General features: G+C 43.6%; 1 protein-coding gene across 1 annotated transcript; it reads left to right on the forward strand.

Annotated features, from left to right (window-relative positions):
- Window positions 1–718: 718 nt before the first annotated feature.
- Window positions 719–24,174, forward strand: kif5c (kinesin family member 5C; the record flags this gene model as incomplete). Its single annotated transcript, XM_079731724.1, has 26 exons — window positions 719–844; window positions 7,061–7,148; window positions 7,480–7,553; window positions 8,905–9,009; window positions 9,504–9,552; window positions 9,640–9,695; window positions 9,922–10,009; window positions 10,138–10,262; window positions 11,291–11,395; window positions 11,896–12,044; window positions 13,270–13,418; window positions 14,584–14,759; window positions 15,291–15,359; window positions 16,152–16,358; window positions 16,676–16,822; window positions 17,685–17,873; window positions 18,286–18,403; window positions 18,915–18,991; window positions 19,095–19,204; window positions 19,639–19,740; window positions 19,843–19,903; window positions 20,186–20,257; window positions 21,203–21,307; window positions 21,753–21,966; window positions 22,278–22,494; window positions 23,877–24,174. 25 exons carry the CDS (start codon window positions 719–721, stop codon window positions 22,484–22,486), a joined length of 2,970 nt encoding a protein of 989 aa, XP_079587850.1. The 3' UTR covers window positions 22,487–22,494; window positions 23,877–24,174.
- Between the last annotated feature and the right edge of the window lie 1,461 nt (window positions 24,175–25,635).

The raw sequence follows: 25,635 nt of genomic DNA on the forward strand, positions 1-25,635 counted from the left end.
TATTTCTTTGTAATTTCCAGTTATAAACTGCAGGTGGTGCAGTAATTGATTCTGGCGGCAATAGAAGCTCAGCCGTATCCATGGGAAGTGGTCTGAGATCCGTCATAGATGTCCGTTATCCGAATTGTTTTTTAGCAATGTTCCCTTCCAAACGAATATTGAAATGAGGTTCAGATGTTGGGTTACTGACCTTAAGCTGCAACGACAACACAACATGCATGGCTTGACTAATTAGCCTACACATCCAAGTGAACTACATCTCCCACCATTAATCTCTGTTGGGTTACGGTCCATAACCACGTGATCCTCCAGCCTCTCGAGTGGACCTTGGTGGGATGCTGAGCGCATCCCTGGGAAACGGGTCTGGCTCCTGCGGTAGGAAGGATGGCACAAGCGGCACACTTTGATGTTGAGACGAGCCGAGGATAAACTAGCGTACATACTCGGGAACCTCGATACACAAATAGGCAAACCTGGTTTAACCAATTACGTTCTCACATTAGTTTTAGGTGGAAGTAGAAATAAAAAATAGTTTTTAATGGCTTGTTCGAACGGAGGGCGTCTGCTCGTGTTGTAGGCTTTCTGTAGGTGTAACCACGGCGGAATCCCGCAATCTGACGTCGCGTTTTCCCAAAGTGGGAACATTTTGAAACCAGGAGCAGCGGAGGTTTCGGGGTTTATTACTCAACATTTTCTGAACTTCACCCGAGGCGTCGACATGGGGGACTCGTCGGAGTGCGGCGTTAAAGTGATGTGCCGATTCAGACCACTCAACGACTCTGAACTCTCCAGGGGAGACAAATATATCCCCAAATTTAAGGGGGAGGATACTGTTGTTATTACGGTGAGTGGATGAGGTTTGTTGTCTTTCTACAAAACCATAACATTCACACACGTGTCCGTACGTCTATCACATGGTAGGCCTGCATGGATGTCTCATAAGAGGTAATGCCTTCTGTGGAGTTGTCTGGGCTTCACGTTGGCTGAGATGAAAGACGCCTTGTTGTGATATGTTAAACAAATATAGATTATAAAATATACGAAAGTCTTTGTTGTTCTTGGGTCTGTGATGCCAAATATCCTAGGCCATCCTTACGTCCAATTACGTTTTTCTGGGTTAATTGCCCCCTTTCTGTCTGTTGGATATTTAGATTTGCGGTAGGCATACCACATCCTCAAAATGTCAATAATCGAAGAGATCAAACAGAATCCTCCAATAAAAATGAAGTTAAGATAGCTAAGAGTCTGACAATTCGCATTATCAACGTCTGGTATCTAATTACATGATCTCTTCATCTGCCAGACGACAAAGAGCTGCTAATCAACAAGGTCTCTGTTTCCTCCGACCCTCTCAATAGTATTACTGGAATTAGTGTCTTAACTGGTATTACTGGAATGATACATATAGACTGAACTGCAGAGTTAGCCAAATGTAAGGTATATGCATACTATAGTTTGTATATTATGACTAATTATTAGGATGACCCCATTTTCTTGGGATTACTAGGCATAATATTATATGATGTAGCCTAGTCAGCCAACAATGAAATGAGTCAAATCAATTAAATAAAGTGTGCTAGATATTTATTAGGGTATTTTTGACTAATTCTAGACTTCATTTATTTATAAGTTTCATTTAATTCCTATTGTGTCTTCCTCCTGAATAACAAAATACTAAGGTCTTACCACCTCACCTTAGTGATTAAAATGCCAACAAATGTGTAAATGCACATCATTTAAAAATTCGAGTTGCATTCCTTGATTGAGCAGGCTGGACCTAGCAAATTGTTTTTCTGATCTCTGTACGAAAGCATATGTCTTGTTTGGAATCATAATACACATATCGTTGTTAAAGCCAGGTTAATAGCCTTATTCCCTCATCCCCAGGAAGCAAAAAAACAACTCCTTTGTGTGTTTTCAAGCAAAACAGCAACCGAGATGATTGAAATGTACGCCCGCTTCATTCAGCTTGAGCAGAGGCCATTACAGTGTGGGCACTGTCTTTTTGATGTCTAAATTCATGAGTGGATTTTCCAAAATTGCCGGGGTCGCTAAAGCAGAAGGGAACTTCTGAAGGCAGGAGGATATGAACAAGGGATGTGGGGTAGAGGGGCCTGAGTCTAGCCAGCGTGAATAAGTATCCTCCCTAATGGCCAGAGGATGGAGGAGGGGGGGGGGATATAAAGGTATTCACCATTGAATCAAAAGGAGCCTGCTGATATTGATTCATTCAGTCCTATAAGCGTCATATGACTGACCAGTCCAATGTATTGATTTAATGGAATTTATACTGACCTTTGTTTTGAAGGGACGTATAGGGACCTATAGAGAAAATGGTATAGCGAAAATGCATAACATATATAGTATTTGGTAAGGCTGTTGCTATTGTAACCTTATATGGGAGATATTCCCCAACACCTTAGTTCTATTATTATTATTATTAAGCCACCAATAGAGAGCCTGTCGCAGACAAGCATATTTATAGGCACCACTACGCTTCCTCTTTCTCCGCCTTCTCCTCCTAGTGCTGGTTGTCCTGGCAACCAGCTGTATCCTGGTCTCTCTGAGGACCCCTGGAGCACAGGGGTCACAGATTAGGCTGCCTAAATAATGTTAAAAAAAAAAAAGATTTAGTATTTGGTGTATAGATGTATCTGTTCGATCATCATAATAAATAATAACATCACAACGGAGGCAATAAATCAGAAACTTACCAACAAACGGTGTTATTTCAAAGTTCAAAGGGGATGGATTTTGAATATATTAGTTCAAATGCTGGGGGTCTACAACTGTCTATTCCTTAAAATTAATTTCTAACAATTATTAAAAATATTTCTTTAGCCTGATTATGACATTATATCAATTTGGAAAAAATGCATGAGGTATGATAACCCACACATATTTGACTGTTAAACACTTTAAAATCCCTAGTAACTCATACTTTGCAATGTGCTATAAGACAGTATACTGTTAGCTCTCAGTCCCTTCATCTCTCTATGGGAGTCTCACAGAACAGCTGCCTAGTTAAAAAACCCATAGAGAACATGTTAAATAACCACATCTAAACTACGGTATATCCTGTATCATACTGAGCACCACCTGACGGTTTACCAACAGTATGTTGTGTGTCCATATGCTTAGGTGTGTGCAGTACTTAGCTGTACAGAGATGAAGTAGAGAGGCTCTATTCAATGCTCCAAAAATTTGAGTCTATGAAATGTCATCATAAAGGCAAATGCTCTGCACAATGACTTCAGCAAAACGTGTTGTTTTCCCTAATTTCTTGGAGGCTTTTAATAGATATTCACATATGGACGTTTTTGTAACGGGACCTTGTATCCACACACACACAGCTCATTATGAGAAGGCATCCATTGGCTGTTTTATTGCAAACTGCAGCATAACAAAATTGTTGTTATATATTAGCTACTGAATAATGAATGGTTACCCGCGGTAACCCAGTCTTTGTTTAAACATGTATGGTGCTGGTGATGATTGGAGGAGGGTGAGGGGCAATGGTGGTGGTGATGAAGACATATGGTCTCTTGGGGAGGGGTGATGGGTAGTGTGAATTAAATGTATGAAATGGGAAATGCCTAGCAGTCTTTCTAAGTCATAAAATGTGTATAAAATCCATCTGTAGATGGGTCCACACTCCCATTCAACAGCTGCCATTTTGAATGAATTTGACAATAAGTGTTTTTTTTGCTGGCTTCTGTTGGCCTTGGGGTTATGTTAATTGTATTGATTGGCTCCACCTATGACATTTTTCTAAGTTAATCATTAAAGTGAGCTCATGTATTACAATCATTTCAATAAAGTGATAGCATCGTTTAAAAAGGAGGTGGAGAACGTTTCCATGGACTAAATCACTGATAATGTAGGATAATGTAGGCCTCCACATGTATGTGCTACTCCTATAAGCCTACAGCTCCATATCAATATGTGGCCCCTGCAGCCAACAGATGGGTCTTTGGGGGAGGGAGGGTTACCCTAGACATGGTTTGGGTGGAGGGGCCAGTCGTGGGTTGTGCACCAAGGACTCCTCAAACAGAGAATTAGATAGCTACTGTTCTCCTTAAAACAATTTGAATCCTTCTGTCGAAGGTAGCTCTATACTGGTAGTTGGTTATTGTCCAGTGCTGTGATATATGGAAAAAAATATTGTTTTATATTTTATTAAAATCGAATAACACAACTTACACGGTTTGTAATTGTCCAAGCTCCCTAGAAAAACAAAAGGTTTCCAATGCTCTGTTTTGAGCAAACACAGCAACAGCTTATTTGTATTGTGTGTGTGTGTGTGTGTGTGTGTGTGTGTGTGTGTGTGTGTGTGTGCCTGTGTGTGTGTGTGTAATATGTACATCTGTCCGTTTAGAGGAATGGTAGATGAATGAGCGTGGCATGGGGTCCCTGGGGTAATTTTGTCTCCATGGAGACAGAGGACAAGGGGTTAGTGTGTATGATTGGTCGGGGAGTGGTCGGACACACGCCTCATCAGACATGACAAGATGATTTGAGCGTGCGCATGCACAAACACACGCCAACACATATGACAATAAAGTCATGGTTTCATGAGAAGCAGCAACATTGTTTTAATCGTCTGCTGTAGTCTCTCTCTCTAACATGACGGCACACGGTAGATGTAATTGGACGATCAACCTGCTGGGAGGTGAACATGCTCTTATCAAAGCCCTCCCCACTGTGTGTGTGTGTGTGTGTTTGTGTGCGTGTGGAGGGAGCATGTGGATTCAATCATGCAGGGCTCTTTCTGCTGGGCTGGGGGAACATCATGCATCACCGTGGCAGAGCCGGAGAATGGCCCCAGGGGGGCCCGCATCAATTATTGACAGGAAGACCAGCGTTTTAGAGACAGTGTGTGTGTGTGTGTGTGTGGTGTGTGTGTGTGTGTGTGTGTGTGTAGGTCTCAAGCTTGGTCTTATGTAGACCTTTTGTATTTTAGATCAGTGGACCAGGGCACTTAGTTAAATGCAAGATAAATGGTGTGCACAATGGTTTGTGCATTGTGTGACATTTATAACCACACAATAGTAAGATAATAATATAAAGATTAATATACAGTCTAGATAATAATATATATACATCTAGATGTTTATTTAATGCCTTTAATGGCCTCTCCATCTCAACACATCTACACCTAATCTATTTGTATATGGATGGATGGAGTACCTAGGAAATAGTACCATTAACTGACCTAATCCACAAATCCTATCACATATTGTGTAATGTTCTTGCATTTTGAGCTGTCATCTCAAGAGCTTGATCAACACGGTACGCGTTGGAGTCAGATTTACGTCAAGAAAGCGCTCTGTCGTTCAGCAGCCATCATGCAAACGTCCTGTTTCATTTACTCAGGGGCACCTGGCAGCCAATCAGCACAGCCTGCTACCAGCAGGATGCAGTTTCCGTGGCGACTGGCTGGTTCCTTATTGTAGAAACATTCCACTCTATATGCCCCCTCCCTTCCCTATCACTCTTTCTCTCTCTTTCTCCCTTTTTCTCTCGCTCTCTTTGCTCTCTCTTTCTCTTTCGCCCATTCTTTCTCTCTCGCTCTCTTTGCTCTCTCTTTCTCTTTCTCCCTCTCTCTCTCTCTCTCTCTCTCTTTCTCTTTCACTCTCGTGTCTCTGGCTTGGTTCCCAGCTCCCTCTCCCTCTCCCCCTCTGTCTCTCTGTCTCTCCCTCTCTCTCTCTCTCTCTCTCTCTCTCTCTCTCTCTCTATCTCTCTCTCTCTCTCCCTCTCTTTCATAAATGCCCCAGCCTTTGGGATTCGACCTGTCACTGCTGAACAGGCTCAGGGTTCTGAGTGACAGAAAGGAACCTTCTTGTAGATATGTGGTTCACATTAAAGAGAGCCTCCAGAAACACACACACACACACACACACACACACACACACACACACACACACATACACACACACAAGAAAACACACACACACACACACACACCACACACACTATAGACGGCACGGGATGGCAGTAAAAAATACCTAGCACCATATAATGTCATCAATAACTACAGTAATACAGTATAATGTGTCTGTTCAAACCGTCAATAATTCACACTGTGCGTGTGTCAGTGGGGTTTCTGCGATAGACGTTGAATGCGTTAGCACGTGAAAAGATGCTTTTTCCGTTCACTCTTCCTTCTTGGGTGAACTGAGCAGATATTCAAGATGGCGACAGGGATTCACCGGGGGAAAGGGTCAAGGAGAGTTCAGAGAGGGCTAGTCTCTTCTACCTAGCTAACTTAGCTCAATCTTACCCGAGCGAGAGATGGAGATAGAAAGAGACAGCGAGAGGGAATTGTCAATAACATTCATTTCAAGGTCATGTGTCTCCTCTCAGCTAAACCTTGCCTCCTCTCAGCTAAACCTTGGGATTCTAAGTGTTGCCCCTGGGATGTGGTTTGCTTTTAATGCAAATGAGAAGTCTTTGGCGCAGCATGGTTTTGGCATCAAAGAAAGAAATGTCAGGCTTGAATAGTGTAAATACTGAACAGTAGATAAATCGTCTTTGTGTCAATGTCAGTGTGTAGTTCTGGAAGTCCAACCCATATGGGAATATTACTACTATTTCTGACTTGCGTTATTATCATAATGGATTTTAGGAGTTATCTATACGTCATAGGTGCACAAACTAGATTCATATATTTCATTTTTAAGTAAAATGCTTTTTTTTTGCTTTAGTTTTCTCTCCACCCATATGCTTTTAAGGAGCTGAGTTAAATAATGTGATACAAACGTCTCAGTTGGGCTAAGAATCTATCTCCTGTCTAGACTCCACGGTTGACAGTAGCCTGTACGGTATATTTTCATGTTGTACATCTCACAGCTCATGCACTATTATTGCTTTATATTGTAAATATATTTAATTAGAATTTTTACACGTTTATAGATATTGTATACATGAAGTCATTTTCTCAGTGCCTGAATATGCTTAGAATGTAACCATTCTCGAGTCAGTGGAATGACATGACACTGCGTCTTTTTTGTGCTATTTGTTTAATTGAATGATTCATGTTTTGCTCATCTTCCTGCAGGGCAAGCCCTATGTGTTTGACCGAGTCCTGCCCCCCGCCACAGTCCAGGAGCAGGTGTACGACACCTGTGCCAAGCAGATTGTCAAAGGTTTTATTTTTTTGTTGAATATATTCCATCAAAGCCTAATCGCTTTCCAGTTTTTTCCCTTACAATAAACGCCACCACATCCGTTAACATTATCAGAATGATACTCTGATTGATTCTATAATACTAACATAATAGACACTTTAGAGACGGCTGGACGAACAGGATCAACATGTTTTAGTCTTTTCCTTGATTCTTGCTGTGATACTCTGCTTTACCCTGAAGACACACGCATTAAGGATTGCTGGTTGTTCAATGGGATGCATGTGATCTAGTGTTGAAATCCTTGTCTGGTTTATGCTAATAGAGGCCTTCTGCTGCTGCTGTGTTACAGATGTCCTGGGAGGGTACAACGGAACCATATTTGCCTACGGGCAGACGTCATCCGGAAAGACCCACACCATGGAGGTCAGTCCGAGGACCTGTCCTCAAACATTCACCTCTCTGAGTTTGTATTTGTTTGGTTCATTTGAAGGAATCTGCACCCTCCCGTCTTAATCTATATGTTCTCTTAACTATGTACAGCTTTTCATTGAAGGGATTGATTTACAAAATACAGAGGAGTGCAAGGGTAGGCTAGTTCTCAAGCCTCACAGTGCTTTGGTTGGTCTGTGTTAGTTAGTAATTGTCAGTCCACTGAGTAAATTTTAGGCAAAATCATGATGTGCAGAGAGTATGAAATATCTCTCTATATATATGTATTTATCTGTCTCTGTCTTTCTCACTTGCAAGAAAGTGAGTACAAGGAAGAGATAAACGATTCTATTTCTATAAGCAGTTAGAAATGCGAACTGCTTGTCTTTTGATAAGCAGAGAACATTTAAAAGGTCCTATCCCGAGACATTATCTCTTGCTTTCCCCTTTCAACCCCAGTCATTTACCTTCTGATGTCTTTCTTCAGATATATTTCAAAGATAACGCACATGTATTTTTTTTCACAGACCATCCTCGTTTAATTGTTTCCACGACCAGGAAAAATGCCTCCCAGACGCAAAACTGGGGGGCATTTTTTTATTTATAATTTTGCACCCTCCCGTTTCCAGGGAAACATTCCACCATTTTAGTTGTCCCCAGCGATTATTTATAAAAAGGCGATTCAGAAAACATTTGCAGTCTGAACCGCAGTCCGATATCTATAAGTTATAACCACCACACCTAGAGCCCTAAGCCCCACATGGCTAAGATAGTCCCAAACCATTCCTCCCTGTGCTCAGCTCATTATTATTACAGAGTCAATAATCTTTTATTGCATTCATCTGCCATGAGGAAGCTCCCTTGGGCCGGGAGCTTGGAATTGGATAGCAGACAGCTGAGTTAATAATGTCCACACACAAACCAGCAAACTATACACAATTTTCAGAAGTGATATTGAATAAAATACTTGTTTACCTTATATATGGACATAACAGGAAAAATATCCTTGTGCCATGTCGTAAAGATTTAGCCACTATTTTCAAAGTAAAACCGGTTTAGAAACAACAATTGTCCTTTCATTTCATTTATTCATTATTGTTCTACTGTCCATCATTGTTTTTCTTCCACATATATTTAAGGAAATATTAAAAGGAAACATATTAAAAGGAAACATTGATGTGCAAATTATTTATTTATTGCATATTTCAAACGCAAACATCTCATGGTGCTTTACAAAAAAACTAGTGAAATAAGAGTACAAATCTGTTGCACATGTAGGTAAAGGTGTGTGTAGGAGGCAGTAACTCTAGCCTGTGGTCGTATAACTTTACCCTTCTCCCCCCAGGGTAAGCTCCACGACCACCACGGGATGGGCATCATCCCGCGAATCGCCAGGGACATATTCGACCACATCTACTCCATGGATGAGAACCTGGAGTTCCACATCAAGGTAAAACACACACAGCCTACCCAGGATGCCGCTTCTCTTGGGTTGGCCTTGTTGATTTCCTGAAAGCTTTTCACACCGTCACATTGTTTATTTTTGCTCTGTGTTCCTCGGCCTCACTGAACGCATGAATAAATTAAATTCAAAACAAGTCTGGAGTCAACACTAAGGCTTTTTGCTACGATGCCATTTCCAATATGGCGAAGGACATATGCCATATGGTGAACAGTTCATCCAACTGACGTGTGTGTGTGTGTGTGTGTGTGTGTGTGTGTGTGTGTGTGTGTGTGTGTGTGTGTGTGTGTGTGTGTGTGTGTGTGTTAGTGTATGTGTGTGTGTGTATGTGCCAGGAAGTGTTTGAGTGCATGAACAAGCATAGTTCACCATTTTATCAAATAATAAAATATTATACCCTATCTTTTTTTACTCCGTCCATTACCATTATGCCTGTTTAACTTCATATTTATAAATAATGAACTTGTTTCTTCTCGATGCAGGTCTCTTATTTTGAAATCTACATGGATAAAATCAGAGATTTGCTTGATGGTAAGTGGTTAGCACGCTGGCAAGTACCATAATATAACATGTTTAGACTAAACCCATGAGCTTACAGCTGTTTGTTTGTTTCCCAAGTGTCAAAAACCAACCTGGCTGTTCATGAAGACAAGAACAGAGTTCCGTTTGTCAAGGTGAGGCTGTAATCTGTATTTCTCTCAATATTAATATATATATATATATATATATATATATATATATATATATACATAAAAACCCGAAAAGAAACCACATAGAAACACATCTCTCTCTCTCTCTCTCTCTCTCTCTCTCTCTCGCTCTCTCTCTCTCTGTCTGTCTGTCTGTCTGTCTGTCTGTCTGTCTGTCTGTCTGTCTGTCTGTCTGTCTGTCTGTACAAAGGGCTGTACGGAGCGTTTTGTGTCCAGCCCGGAGGAGGTGATGGACGTCATCGACGATGGCAAGGCCAACCGCCATGTGGCCGTCACAAGTGAGCAGGCTGCCATTTTTCTAAACATTCTGTACTCGACATCAGGTTGTTACTAGATCAGTACTTCAGGGGGACACTGGCCACAATATGAAAGGTATTAAGTATTTAATCTTGTCTCTGGTTGCCAGACATGAACGAACACAGCTCCCGCAGTCACAGCATCTTCCTGATCAACATCAAGCAGGAGAACGTGGAGACGGAGACCAAGCTGTCGGGGAAGCTCTACCTGGTGGACCTGGCAGGAAGCGAGAAGGTACTCCTCCCAAGTGCGCTCCCATATGTCCTTATATGATGATGGAGGAGTTGTACTGCTTAATAAGTGATCAAGGTACCTAGCCCAGCATCAATAAGTCATATCATATTTCCATCCATGTCTCGCATGTAACATGTCAAGGATGTTTATAGACATTAGTTGTTTCTAGAGCTTAGCCAAGCTACTAGCCCCCCACTTAAGCCTAGCACAGATACCACTCCCGTACTAAGGTCTAGAACAGCTGACAGCTCCAGGCTACGGCCTAGCCTAGCTACCACCCCAGACTAGAATCTTACCTAGCTACCAAGCTCAGACTAAATCCTTACCTACTCACCAGCCCAGACTATAGCCTGGCTTAGCTACCAGCCCCCAGCTACAGTTTGGCCTACAGCTACCAGCCCCAGATTGTAGTCTAGGCTTGCCTTCAGCTCAAGACTGGAGCCTATCTTAGCACAGCTACCAGGCCAAGTCAAGTTCCAAGGACAGTTACCAGTGATTCAAAAGGCTGATACATACATGTTTACGGAATAGTAAAGGTAGGACATAGAAGACACTGTTTTATAATTTATCACTTTATGTATCCGTTTATTAAATATAACATAACCCAGAAATGAATCTTCAATCCTTTTCAGCCCAGGCACACAAGGCTCATTCAAACAAGATAGTCTAGCCGGTAGGCCTAAAATGCAATGCTTATGGCTATGCAAACATATGTAGGCCTACTAATTGTTGTGCACAGCGTGTAGTCACTGCAAAGTACCCAGTCACTGGCAGACCAATGGCATGACGGACGGGAAGAGGCACTATGTGTCTTATTGATCATGTTGCTTTGCTTATACATAATGTAGCATAGCCACAGTCATTTTGCACCTTCCAGTCACTTCCACCTTCCAGTCACTTCCTCTGACCTAGTTCTTACACAGCACGCCACACCAACTATCGCACCGTGGTATTAATAATCCTGATATGCAGGTACTCTCACGTGGTTTGACACCTTGTGGGCGTGTGTCCCTGGCTCTGTTTTCCAGGTCAGTAAGACGGGCGCTGAGGGATCCGTACTGGACGAAGCCAAGAATATCAATAAGTCTCTGTCGGCCCTGGGGAACGTCATCTCTGCTCTGGCCGAGGGAACCGTGAGTTGTCTCCCTGTCTGTCCCTCCGTTTGTCTGTCTGTCTGTCTGTCTGTCTGTCTGTCAGTCTGTCATTGTTTACTCTGGTGAGGAAAGAAGTTATTTGCCCAAGGGAGGGGTATCACTTGCCTGAAGGTATCACTGTGCTCTCGCTCAGGAAGTGGTCGGTATATAATAGCGATATAATTTTACCAACGCTCAATATAGACTGCAAGAAGACAGGAAGTCAGACCTCCCTAGGAGGAATCCATTGTTTTGAGACCGATGCTGTATCGCCTTTTATATAATTACAAATAAAAGTAATGAAATTCAAATTGTTTAGATTGGTACATTGTCCAACAACAACCATGTATAGAGGGGGAGAAACATGCATGCTGATAATGCATGAAAAATAATTCTTGTATGAACTTGGTTGTCTTAGACACACAAACTTGAGCAGCTTATGAAATCATAGAGAACATCGCTCACCCGGGTTTTCCATGTGTCCCATTTGTGATCTGTAGAAAACCCACGTTCCGTACCGAGACAGCAAGATGACCCGCATCCTGCAGGACTCTCTGGGCGGGAACTGTCGCACCACCATCGTCATCTGCTGCTCGCCGTCCATCTACAACGAGGCCGAGACCAAGTCCACCCTCATGTTCGGACAGAGGTGGGCGCACCACCACTCTCCCAGACCCAACATCCATGCATTTCACACAGTAAAGGTCAACCCCTCACCACACCACATTTTGGTTGTCAAACTCTTCATTTCTGGCATTCTGGAGAATCTCTCTGAACCACTTTTTTTTATCAATTTATGAAGAAAAGAACAATGGCTTTGTCAAATGTTTAAGTAAGTAAAAGTCCTTTGCTTCTTACATGTTTTTATTGGGAGGACAAATGGACATGTTCAAAATATTGAGGGGAGGCATCGCCTGCATCTCCCCCTAAATCAATCCTAATATATGCGTACGCCCTCGTTATAAAAAACTATTTCTAAATTGCTTTCTATTAATCTTTCTATTCTGTTATTCATCAGCGCAAATGAAAAAGCGAGATCGCTCCCATTATGTATTTTACTGTATTATCAGTCGGTCACACACGGCTTTATGAGGCAGTCTTTCCATATTGTGTGTGCAGTGGCTGATCCATTTAATGATGCGGGTAAGATGGAAGGGTTCTGCTGTGATTTATAAGTGTGTTGCTGCAATGTGAGCCATCCCCTGGTAGATTGGGCAGAGCAGACAGACATTAAGAGGCCATAATAAACGGTTGACACCGCCGTGACCTTCACAAGCCGGTGTCAGCAGAGGGACAGTCATCAGTCTGCCGGTGTTCTGTTTGAGGCTTGGTTGTAGAGAAAAATAACCATGAATACGATAATCAGCATTTCCGTGTACCAATGTACTTTATTTTGATATAATATGGTAAGGGTTAGGGTTAGCTTTTTCTTACTTTTCTTAGATTTTAATTACATTCTTTGTCTTTTTTATTCCTTGTAAGACCCTGATAATTATGTTTATAATACAAATTAAACCTGTTGAGATGTCTTCACGCAAAAATAATGACAATGACCTATATGAGCCCTATTATTATTTGTAACTTCGTAGACACTTTGAATTTCAGGACAAAAAAAGGTTTTCACATTTTCAAGGCCCAAATAGACTTCAGTCCCGCCCGAAGCCATTAAAAAAGAATCCATTGCGCTATATTCAGACTCGGTGTGCTTTCGGGGTAACAATGCATGTCCCACAATGCAGGGCAGACACCACCGCCCCCTCTCCCTGTAAGACACACTGACCCAGCCCTCCGACCTTCAGCCATCCCACGGTCCACCTGAGCTGAATGATGTGCTGCCGCTGAACCCCAACCCCTAATGAACCCCTCTCTCTCAGGGCAAAGACCATCAAGAACACGGTGTCGGTGAACCTGGAGCTCACCGCCGAGGAGTGGAAGAAGAAGTACGAGAAGGAGAAGGAAAAGACCCGGAGTCTGAAGATCATGATCCAGAAGCTGGAGAATGAGCTGAAGCGCTGGAGGAAAGGTACGGCGGAGGGAGGAGGAGGGAGGTTTACATGACTGGCAGTAGTGTGTGGTGGTGAAAGGGGAAACATGAGACAAACGGGAGGCGATCGAAGAGAGGGAGCAAGCACAAAAGGAATGAGTGAGTGAGGGGCTGAGAGAGGGGGTGAACAGGTAAGTGACAGGGTTAGTGTGCCAGTTTGTTTTTCCATTTTAATTAATTCATGAATTAATCATGCACAATACATCCGAAGCCAACTCTGTATGAGTACCTTCAGAAAAGAGGGGATGAGAGAGAGAGAGAGAGAGAGAGAGAGAGAGAGAGAGAGAGAGAGAGAGAGAGAGAGAGAGAGAGAAACAAACAAAGACAGCTTAGGCTTACAGCAACAAGACAGAGAGCCTGGAAGCATGTTTTGATCGGACGTGACTTGGGTTCCTAGTGGGGTTGTGTCTGGGCAGAATCTTAATAAGCATGTTAGAGTGGTACAGTCTCCTGAGCTGCACCCATGCATGGTGCATCATTATTTTTATCTTATCTTGTGGTGCTCAATAAAGGGACATTATAAGAAACAGAAAACAGACATAATAAGAGGAACAGACATTTACAGACAGTGGCTCAATGTAACAATCTAGTTAGTGATGTGTTGTGGGTTGGATGAATATTTAACCTTTTTGGGGATATGGCTATATTTTTCCTTGTCACATTGTGGAAGATAAATGAATGTCAAAATATTGAATATGATAGGCAACAAGAGACAAAATGGCGTAATAAATGGGAGCAAAAGACTGGGACTTGTGTCACAGCAGAATGTTTCACTCAGCAAAGAGGAGGCTGGCAGAATGTCTATCGCTATGGTTACCATCTCAGCAGGATGGCTGGATATGCCTTGTAGCTGCTTTCTAGAGCCTCTGTCGACTCTACAGATCCTGATAGATACATACACTTACTGTACAGACCACACACATTTTTGATTGTTGTTAATATTATTTATCTCTCTATGTGTCTTTCTTTCTCTCTCTCTCTCTCTCTCTCTCTCTCTCTCTCTCTCTCTCTCATTTGCTCTCTCTTTTTCTCTCTATCTATGTATCTTCAAAATCGGACTGATTTATTGTTGTTAATATAATTTCCCTCTATGTATCTCTCTCTCCCCCCCCCCCCCCCCCCCCCCTCTCTCTCTCTCTCTCAGGTGAGGCCGTTCCGGTAGAGGAGCAGCTGAGCAACAAGGAGAGCAAGCGTGGCGGTGGCAGCGAGGCCACACCCACTATTGAGACGCTGGCCCCTCCCACCGCCCCCCTGGCGGACGAGGAGAAGACCCAGTATGAGAACCTCATCACGGAGCTCTACCAGCAGCTGGACGACAAGGTGGGCTCACACACAGAAACACCGACATCGGCGAGTGAAGAGGGGCAAAGAGTCGCTTACAGGCGTCCAAACCCCAGCCAGAGGCAACACGGTGTACAACACATACTAGAGGTGTATATACACAAAGTATACACACATAGAAAGTCTTCAGGGGTAAAGGAAATGAGTTGACATGCTTGTTTGCCAGCTACGTAATTCAAATGATATCGTATTAGGTGCAATACAATATGACAATATTGGTGGGCTCTCTTGAACTTGGTATTTCATAAATGAAAACAAGGAGGTAGTCAAAGATTAAAATAATTGATAATATTCAAGGCCTTTCAATTGATATGTCCAGAGGCAAATGAGTCAATGAATTTATAATTAACCAGTAAGAATAATTGTAAACTTGTGTATATGTTACATTTACGTTATCTATCGGGCCCTAGTTAACAGGGGTCTTCTAAAATCGTTATTTATAAACGAGCATGCGGGCGTCCCGTAACAGGAGGCGATAATGCTGACTCACTGTGTCTTGTCTATATTCAGGATGATGAGATCAACCAACACAGTCAGATGTCTGAGAAGCTCTCAGAGCAGATGATCGATCAAGATGAGGTAAGGCCTGCTCATTGATAGTATTCTCTCCTCCACTCGAACCATGCTGGCCTACAGTATTAAACGCCACCTTGCAATGTCAAATTACACGGATCCCCTTTTACAGAAGCTTGATTTTATTTATATACTGTAGCGCAATACTCTTCCATCAGCGACGGGCTAAACAGGCCTAAATGTAAACGCCCAAATAGCACGTTGAACATAATGTACTAAGAAAATGAAAACTAGATTAAATACCTTTGTACTCTAGCACCATCTTGTGTCAGGCAACATACTAATTTGAACCTGTTTAGTTCATTTTTCTCTATTATAACCCTGTCGTACTTCCCCCACCTACTCACGGCCCTGCATCACAATAATGGCTTGAAAGCAATTTTCTAGAAAGTGTTTGCGTGGGTGCGGCGGCCGTCTCCATAGCAACACTGCGGCAGTATTTCAAGTGCCTCTAAAGAGCAGGTAGCTTTTGAAAATGGTTTACCTGTCAGAAGAGACAACAGTCGCTCTATAATTTAGTCTTTTGTAGATAAGTGCTCCTTTATAATGTCAGGACGTCCCTGGAGAGCCATCGGATCGATGGGGATTCCGATGGATATTTTAGCCAACCATGCATCCAGTTCCTTTGTTGCCATCAATTAATTCAGTTTTCTGACCATCATCATAATTCCATTATCCAATCGTCCACCTATCAACACATCCATCCAACCATCTATCTACACATTAATCCATCCCTCCACATCCATCCACACATCCACACATCCACCCAACCCTCCCTCCACCCTTCTCTATGTCCAGATGCTGGCCTCCTCGCGCCGCGACTACGAGCGCCTGCAGGAGGAGCTGTCGCGCCTGCAGAGGGAGAACGACTCGGCCAAGGAGGAGGTGAAAGAGGTGCTGCAGGCCCTGGAGGAGCTGGCCGTCAACTACGACCACAAGAGCCAGTCGGTGGAGAACATGAACCGCAACGCGGTGCAGCTCAATGAGGAGCTCAGCCAGAAGACGGTGAGCCTCCTCACGGGACGCGTGTCCCATCACAGAAAGGACATCTAGTGTCAATGCATGAAATGAAAATGACTTGAAGTGGAATGTTCCTCTGTGCATCAGTTCACATCCTAAAAGAGGAGCAGCTTTCTAGACCAAATTGTTTGTCTGTTTTGTCCTTGCAGCCCCCCCAAGTGGCCAATACATGTACTGCAATAAATATCATCTGTGACACATACTACATGGGAAACGTGCTGTGTTTTGATGACGTTACCAACTGTGTGTGTGTGTGTGTGTGTGTGTGTGTGTGTGTGTGTGTGTGTGTGTGTGTGTTTCAGAACGACCTGCAGGGCGTGCAGAGGGATCTGACCACGCTGCAGGAGATGAGCAGTCACCACAAAAAGAGATCTGCTGAGATCCTCAACCTGCTGCTCAGAGACCTCAGCGACATAGGCAGTGTCCTGGGCACCAGCGACCTCAAAGCTGTAAGCCTTTACATAGACACACAGTGGTATCAAAGCTGGGAGGGCCCCTATTTATACACACAGTGGTATCAAAGCTGGCAGGGGCCCTATATAGACACACAGTGGTATCAAAGCTGGCAGGGGCCCTATATATACATACAGTGGTATCAAAGCTGGCAGGGGCCCTATATATACATACAGTGATATCAAAGCTGGCAGGGCTCCTATATATACATACAGTGGTATCAAAGCTGGCAGGGCCCCTATATATACATACAGTGGTATCGAAGCTGGGAGGGACCCTTATATATGCATAATGTTGTATCAAAGCTGGGAAGGACCCTTATATATATTCATAAAGTTGTATCAAAGCAGGGACCCTTATATATAAATACAGTTGTATCAAAGCTGGGAGGGACCCTTATATAAATCAACAGTTGTATCAAAGTTGTTAGACACCCTTATGTAAACATACAGTTGTATCAAAGCTGGGAGTGACCCTTATTTAAACCTGAATTTCAAGGGAAATTCATGACTTTGATATCACCATGATGCGCCGTGATGCACCTTTCTTGAGGTGCACATAGATGCCCCACATATTTCCTGCCCTTAGGGTATTTTAAGCAAAACTCCTATTTGCAGTCCATTCACAGCCATGACATATATGTAGTCGCCTTCTTGCCCCGATGTTGCTTAGGACGGGCAGTTTGCACACTCCTGTGGAGAGGCATGACTAGGATGATAAATCACCATATGAACCATGTGCCAGGGCTGTGATGTAGTCACTTTAGGTTGGACTGGGCATGTCAGTATTGTCCCCGGGTGGACTCCCTTATATCCCAGAGTCTCTGCCCACCTCTTCCCTTGGTCTCTCTGTGCTCAGATGACCGAGTCGAGCGGCGTCATGGAGGAGGAGTTCACTATGGCCCGCCTGTATGTCAGCAAGATGAAGTCTGAGGTGAAGTCCCTGGTGAAGCGCAGCAAGCAGCTGGAGAGCAGCCTGTCAGACACCACCCGCAAGGCGCAGGCCAACGACAAGGAGCTGGCCTCCTGCCAGCTGCTCATCTCCCAGGTAACCAGCGCGGAGACACAAAAGGGTGGAGGAGAAGGAGCCTTCTGGGTGATAGTTGACAGTTAGGTGACAGGTAGTTACCAGCGTGCTCACTAGTAGCCACCACTTCCCCATTGCACCGAGCAAGATGGCAGAAATATCACTCCTTTAGTGTCCCAGATAAACAGACACTGCTCACATGTCTGATTCATCTTGAACTCATTCCTCATAACTTCTTGCTTACTTGTTTATGCTATCGTTCCCTGGTTTCTTTCTTCAGATTCAGAGTATTTCCTTGCCCTTTAGAAGGCGTAGGGTGAGGTCGGGGGGTCGTTCAATGTGTCCTGTGAACCCTTTGAGACTGTAACTGTGATTTAATATTCCGCAACAAGTGAGACGAAGGTTCTGGGTTCATGGTTCTGCCCTCCAACAGCACCAGGCAAAGATCAAGTCCCTGACGGACTACATGCAGAACGTGGAGCAGAAGAAGAGACAGCTGGAGGAGAGCCAGGATGGGCTGATGGAGGAAGTGGCCAAACTTAAGGCTCAAGGTTGGCCTCAGGCACCAAACTACCAAATATTTTTGGTTTATTTAACCTCGGAAAACACATTGAGGGAAAAAAACATCCTTTGCAATGGTGCCGAGGGTACAGTGAAGGTTAATAGATCGGCTAAAAATAAATAAATAAAGTAAATAATACAATAAAGTAAAGTAAAACAAAATATGTATCAGCATCCATTTGGATAAACATTATCAATTACAGTCAATGCAGGAGAATTCTGTTGGAAGGGAGATGAGATTAACAAATTCTCTCAGTGAAACAAAAGCACACAACTTCAAGGATTTTTAGAGCTCGTTCCAAATGGAAGATGCTTTGTAAGAAAAAGGCAAAAGGTAACAAAACCGCTCAGGAAACAGCCTCAGAAATGTTATATCAGGAGAAATAATAAGCAGTATAATGCGATTCCTCATCGGTAAAGACAAAGTCTGTATTTTGATTTAGTTTTGGTCAAAATGTCTTGAGAACATACTTAGTGAAGGGATCGTCTTTTTGTCCTCAGGGAAAGTACAAGAGGTGGACGTGATTGACAAGGAGAAGGAGCACATGGCCATACTACAAGACGCCGTGGAGATCAAGGTATTCATTCTTTTTATTTCCTTTATCTTCTTCGACTACCACTTCTACCTCTGGGTTTCCAGAACCTCAGGGCTTGTTCACATCACTCGCATGGCTCCCACAGAGAACCCTGGAGGAGCAGATGGAGAACCACAGAGAGGTCCACCAGAAGCAGCTCTCCCGGCTCCGTGACGAGATAGAGCACAACAAGAGGAGTCTGGACGAACTCCGAGAGTGAGTGAACGCAACACTCGCGGTTTCACTGTTCTTTAGATTAGAGCTGTGAGAAGAAACGTCCATTAACCCTACCAAATAGATATGTGGTTATCTTTGCCCGGTGATGGAGGTGGACTTTCTTAATCAGTGCCACATAACGCTCTCTTCAGTAACATACAACACGCACAGGAAAGAGTTCTGTAATATAGGCATGAGTCGCATACATGAGATTGGTTTGGCTACTGTACTGTATATGCGATCAGAAGCTATTCATGAATACAGAAATGAAAAAACAAGACAACACACTTTAGCAGGTGCGTGAGATTATTCTGTATAAACCTGTTATTTACATGTATTTCGATGACTAGAATGACTCGAATTCACTTGATGAAGTCAACTCTTATGGAACGCTGTCTGAAGGGATGTTTGACGGGTGTCCTCCCGTCCCCCAGTCTGAACCAGGGCCTGCAGCTTGAGCAGGAGAAGATGCACGCCGACTACGACAAGCTGAAGGCAGAGGAACAGGAGAAGGAGAGGAGGCTCCAGAAGCTCATGTAAGCGTCTTGTCGCAGGCTCGACTCAACATCCCTGTGACCGTTCAGGCCGCTCTGAAGTGACCGTGGTAACACTGCACTTGTGCACCTTTTCCCGCTCAGGTTCACCAATGAGAAAAGAGAGCAAGCGAGAGATGACCTGAAGGGTCTGGAGGAGACAGTGGTATGTTATGACATGACGTGTTAATGTTAATGTTATTGATCAATCTGTGCACCATGCTTTGGATCGAAGAGCTTGGCTATCTGAAATTGCTCACATGGCACCCTGCAAAAATTATAAAATGGCACGATTATAAATTTATATTATTTACTGCCTGTAGAAGAGAGCTAAAATCGGTAATAGAAGAGGGCTTAAATGTTTTTGTAATGCCAAAGCCTATTTATTCATATTTGCTTGGAGAACTCCTGCTAACTCCCAACATGTTTTGACCAAACACCTTGTTAGACCAAAGAGCTGCAAACACTTCTCAATCTCCGCAAGCTGTTCATTGATGACATGGGCCTGCGAGTGAAGAATGTAAGTATCGACTGGACTGTACTGTAAACCTACAAGCTAACCCTAACCCTAACCCACTGTGCAGGCCTGACCCCTTATAACATGACAAGTGCACAGACACGCTTAACAAACAAAGTCTATGTCAAGACTGCAGTGTTGCAATAATGCAAATATATTACATATATCTTCTTTCTCGTTTGTCTCCAAAATACATTTTGTAGGATACAAACTTGAAATGATAGTACAACAAAGTAGGCATACAAACACACACACACACACACACACATACACACACACACACACACACACACACACACACACACACACACACACACACACACACACACACACACACACACACATACATACACACACACACACACACAGGAGTGTGAAAGCATTCCATATTTCCATAGTCAAACCAGCTCTGTTGTGGATGTCCCTAGATAACCGAAAACCGTTGCTGGTGGTTGTTCAGTATGTCTTATTGAGCACCATGCAGATGCTTAGTCTCAATGGCAAATTTATGAATTCAAGATTAAGTGGTGTTTTGTTATTTCTAGGTTACCCTTTAAGTTCACACAGAGGCCTTTGTGTCAATCTGGAAAAAGCACGTATTGAATTTGACTAGTTAATCCATATTAAGTGTCCTGAGTATCTTGGAACACATACCAAGTGAGAAGTAGAGAGAGGAAGGCATTTCAGACATTTCCTGCAAATTAACTCAACACAGCCATCACTATTATAAACAAGATTAGTTCAAATGCCTAATTAATTAAATGCATCCAGAGAAGACTCAATCAACAAATCGTACTTATAACATATCTGATGGCTGCAGGGAAGAAGTTACAAAGAACAGGTTCATGTGTTTACCGACCATCTAATTATCTGGTTTTGATTGAGGCGTTGTATAACCGCATTCCCATCTGTTTCACCTATTGTGCTTCCTCGTTCCTGTCCAATCAGAGTGCAGAGAATGACAGTGATGAGGCGGGAGGAAGTCTGGCTCAGAAACAGAGAATTGTCTTCTTGGAGAACAATCTGGAACAGCTCACTAAGGTCCACAAACAGGTAGGATCAGATGAACCAGATCTCACACACACACACACACACACACACACACACACACACACACACACACACACACGCACACACACACACACACACACACACACACACACACACACACACACACACACACACACGCATGCGCACAAGCACACAAATTTTTGCACATGCACACGAATGCACACACATACACATACATACACAGACAGAGAGACAGACAAAGACACATACACATACACACACAAATAAACATACACATACATAAGAACAAAACTTAGATGTAGACAAGCTAACTATTAACAAATTATGTTTACGCATGTTTCCACTACATATCACATCCACTCTTACACTGCACACACCTACTTCCACTTCAACATACATATCATCACCACCACCACCACCACCACCACCAACAACACCTCCTTCCGACCCGGTCTCGGTGCTCCAGCTGGTCCGGGACAACGCAGACCTGCGCTGCGAGCTGCCCAAGCTGGAGAAGCGTCTGCGGGCCACGGCGGAGCGGGTTAAGGCCCTGGAGGGGGTCCTGAGGGCCGCCAAGGAGTGCGCCATGAAGGACCGCAAGCGCTACCAGCAGGAGGTGGACCGCATCAAGGAAGCGCTGCGCTCCAAGAACGTGGCCAGGAGAGGGCACTCCCAGATAGGTGGGTCAGCATCGTCGTCATGGCAACTTGGTTGATAGAGCCCGCTGTCTCAAAAGGCCTCACAGGCCCGGTCCTACGACCATAACCTCGGATGTTGTCAAAGTATTATGTGCTAATACTTTCATTAAGATTTAACGTTTATCGAAAATGACCAACGTATTTTATTAAACCAGTAGAAATCTGTAGTTGAAGAAATATATAGAAGAATAAAATGAAAAAACAATAAATATTGATTACATTTTCGTTGTGTGTTTCCTGAAGTTGCCTCATTACAGCCTCCATAATGTGTTTCCCTCTCCTCTCCTACATAGCCAAACCTATCCGGGCCGGCCATCACCACCAACCACAGCCTTCCTCCTCCTCCTCCTCCTCTTCCTCCCCCTCCGTCCGCGGCAGCGGCGCTAGCAGCAGCATCAGTGCTAGCCGAGGTGTCTCCAGCCCCCGTCACCACCACCCCAGTCAGCACCGAGCGCAGCCTCAGCAGCCCTACCCTCACCCCCAACAGCACCGCAGCAAGTAGACTCACAGGTGGGTGGAGCCAAGGTGGACAGACCGGGGGGTGGAGCCAAGGTGGACAGACCGGGGGGTGGAGCCAAGGTGGACAGACCGGGGGGTGGAGCCAAGGTGGACAGACCGGGGGGTGGAGCCAAGGTGGACAGACAGGGGGGTGGAGCAAAGGTGGACCAAGGCTCGGGGGGAGGGGGGGGGTTGGAGCTAAATTGGAATGAAGTTCTATGGTGGGTGGAGCTAAAGTCAAATAATGACCTGGTTGGATGGAGCAAAGGTGGAGTAAATACATGGGTGGGTGGAGCCAAGGTGGCGTAAGGTCCTGGTTGGGTTGAGCCAAGGTAGACTAAGGTCCTGGGTGGGTGGGGCCAAGGTGGACTAAGGTCAAGGGCGGGCGGACGGGGCCAAGGTGGACTAAGGTCAAGGGCGTGTGGGGCCAAGGTGGACTAAGGTCAAGGGTGGGCGGGGCCAAGGTGGACTAAGGTCAAGGGCGGGCGGGGCCATTCATAAATAGTTTCAAGCCTCTGTTGGGTTTCAGAGCAGTGTAAGATGTGGCCTCACCACAGGTTGGTGGGAACCGGGCGCTTGGACGAGAGCATAGCGGAGACAGAGAGTGTTGAGACAGGAAGTCTGGACACTTTACCATGAATGGAGATCAATAACCACTCACTGCAATCCAGGTTCCCACACTTACACTAGCCTCCTTCTTTTTGATGATTTAATACAACAGAGCCGACATGACTTGAATGCTTGATTCATGGACAAATTGAATAAGAGTTGCCCCTCTTTACATTCCTGTTTTTAAACGTCATGGCGGCAGTGGAGGAGAGCTCTGCGGCGATTCTTCATTGTCCTCCTTCAGAAAGGATTAATCAGATTGATTTAATTGCCGTCAGCCCACTCTCCTTCAATTGGCCCTTTTGTTAAGATGAATCCCCCCTCGGTCAGAGAATCCAGAATAATTAATTACATTTCAAAGACATTCAGGATTCAATCTGTCCCGAGGGGGCCATGGGAAAGGCCTCAGTAGGTGGCCATTGCTGTTTGTGCCCAGCTAAGCCAGGCTCGGACCCGCACATCCATATTCAGCCCCTCAAGAGCACAAGAGCAGGACCTTTTGGTGCAAAAGGCAACATCTGTGGGACACAAAGTAACCGACCTATTGGGGACGATACTTTCTCAACAACTTTGAATGCTAACAGTTCAGTTGCGATTCCCACAAGCCTTTTGAGAGATGTGTGGAGTTGACCACTAGATGGCAGCATATACACATTTGTATACATGCATCAAGGGGGTATTGAGCAGATTGTAAATGACACATTTGCCTCTGCAAAAAAAACGCACAATGCTATTTAACTGACTTTGTTGTGTGATAATTATAGATGTAATACTTTTTTCTGCAGATTGGAGGCAAAGCTGCTGGATGTCCAGATCCACTCTTCATAACGGACCCTACACTCCTCCTCAACCAGAGGATTATCAACGTTTTATTTTGTAGGATTTTTACAACTGCTGGGAACTCTCCACCCTTCACCAATCTGCCTTTACTGGTACCACAGACTCCTAATTCACAATACATTCCTTCTCCACTGCCCACAAGTGCTTTCCTCCTTACCTGTCTATAAGCCTGACCTGAACCTTGTATGTCTCCCTCTCTGTCTCTCGCCCCCTGTGGTTTCCTCTCTCTCCACTTTGTCTCTCTCCCTTGTTCCCTCTCTCTCCTCTCTCTCTCTCTCCCTTGCTCTCTCTGTCTCTCTCTCCCTCTCCTTCCTCTCTCAATCTCTCTGGGTCCGTCCTGATGTCGAGTGAACTTAGGTAGGGCACAGAAACAAACTAACAATAAATATTAGCCCATTTAAAGCTGTCTTTACCAGCTACGTATGATTATTTACAATTTATTTGCAAAAAATAAGACAGATATAGTTGTCTGTTTATAAGGATATATGCCACTCTAGAGGCAGTAGACAATGAAAATGTGTTCGGAAATTCCCTTTTGTATTTTGTTGTTTCCTTTTTCACAGCCTTATTGTTAAGGTAGCACCTTTTAACAGAATGTACTTTTTCTTTGTGGGATTTTTTTTACAGATATATATATTAGTCAGTGTTTTTTATTCATATTTTTGTTTAAGATATTTTATTTATTCATGTATTTATTTTGACAATACACAAATACAAAGTAAATGCAAGGGAGAAGATCAATACATATTGTAATTGTAGATGTGTTTGTTTCTTGAGTGTGAATCAAAGTGGATATAAGTATTATCACCAATCTTATAAGCTTTTGTAACTTTATTTTCTGAGCTCGCAGTCATTAATGTAAGACCATAACCTAAACTTTCCAGTAAATATCGTCGGTTAGGTTTTAGACGTCTTTCATAAGGCCTTGATGTGTCTCATGCAGTATTGTTATTCACGAGATTTCAGTTAATACATAACTGAAATCTCAACTGAATACGATGTAATGAAAAACAACATCCATTATATCTGCCTTGTAAAAGAGATTCAAAACAACAAGGAAATACAGAAACAGAATGTGTGAATTAGAAACACACTGCACAAATGCACAATCATGTCGTACTTGATTGTGAAACATGATTTCATCGAGATCAGTTTGATCCCAAAAAGACAAAAACAATCAGACCTAGATCTATTCATTGAAAAAGCGTGATCTTTATCTTTTATATTGAAACTCTCTACTCTGTCTATACTTTTAAGACCAGCCAGACACAAATGGGTTCAGGGTTTTTTCAATGTGCTGTTTCAAACATGAATTATCAAATTCTGACATGTTGTTGTGTAAGGACTGAGTGCTCTGCCAAATGGATGAAGGGACAGATGTTGTTTGTCCAGATTTAAGGTGATCGTGGCTGTCTGATTCCCAAGTAAGCACCATACGTGCCGGGTATTTTTTGAGAAGAATATTTATAGAGAATATTTGCTCCATGGAGTTTTCGACTCAGAAGGACAGCTGACTGGAGGGGGAAAAAGGGTCTATATTTGTCTCAAAGTTAGTTATGGACGAGAAGGGAGGGTTAACCGATACAGTGTCATCACTCAGATACATCGTTAGATCTTCATCCTGTCACAATTGTACACATGATCTATGTCTCTACAGGGTTCTCGGATGTATCTGTAACGGTTTTGTACTGTAATACTTGCAGA

Source organism: Pollachius pollachius (genome assembly GCF_949987615.1).
Source record: "Pollachius pollachius genome assembly, chromosome: 3".
Taxonomy (NCBI): Eukaryota; Metazoa; Chordata; class Actinopteri; order Gadiformes; family Gadidae; genus Pollachius; species Pollachius pollachius.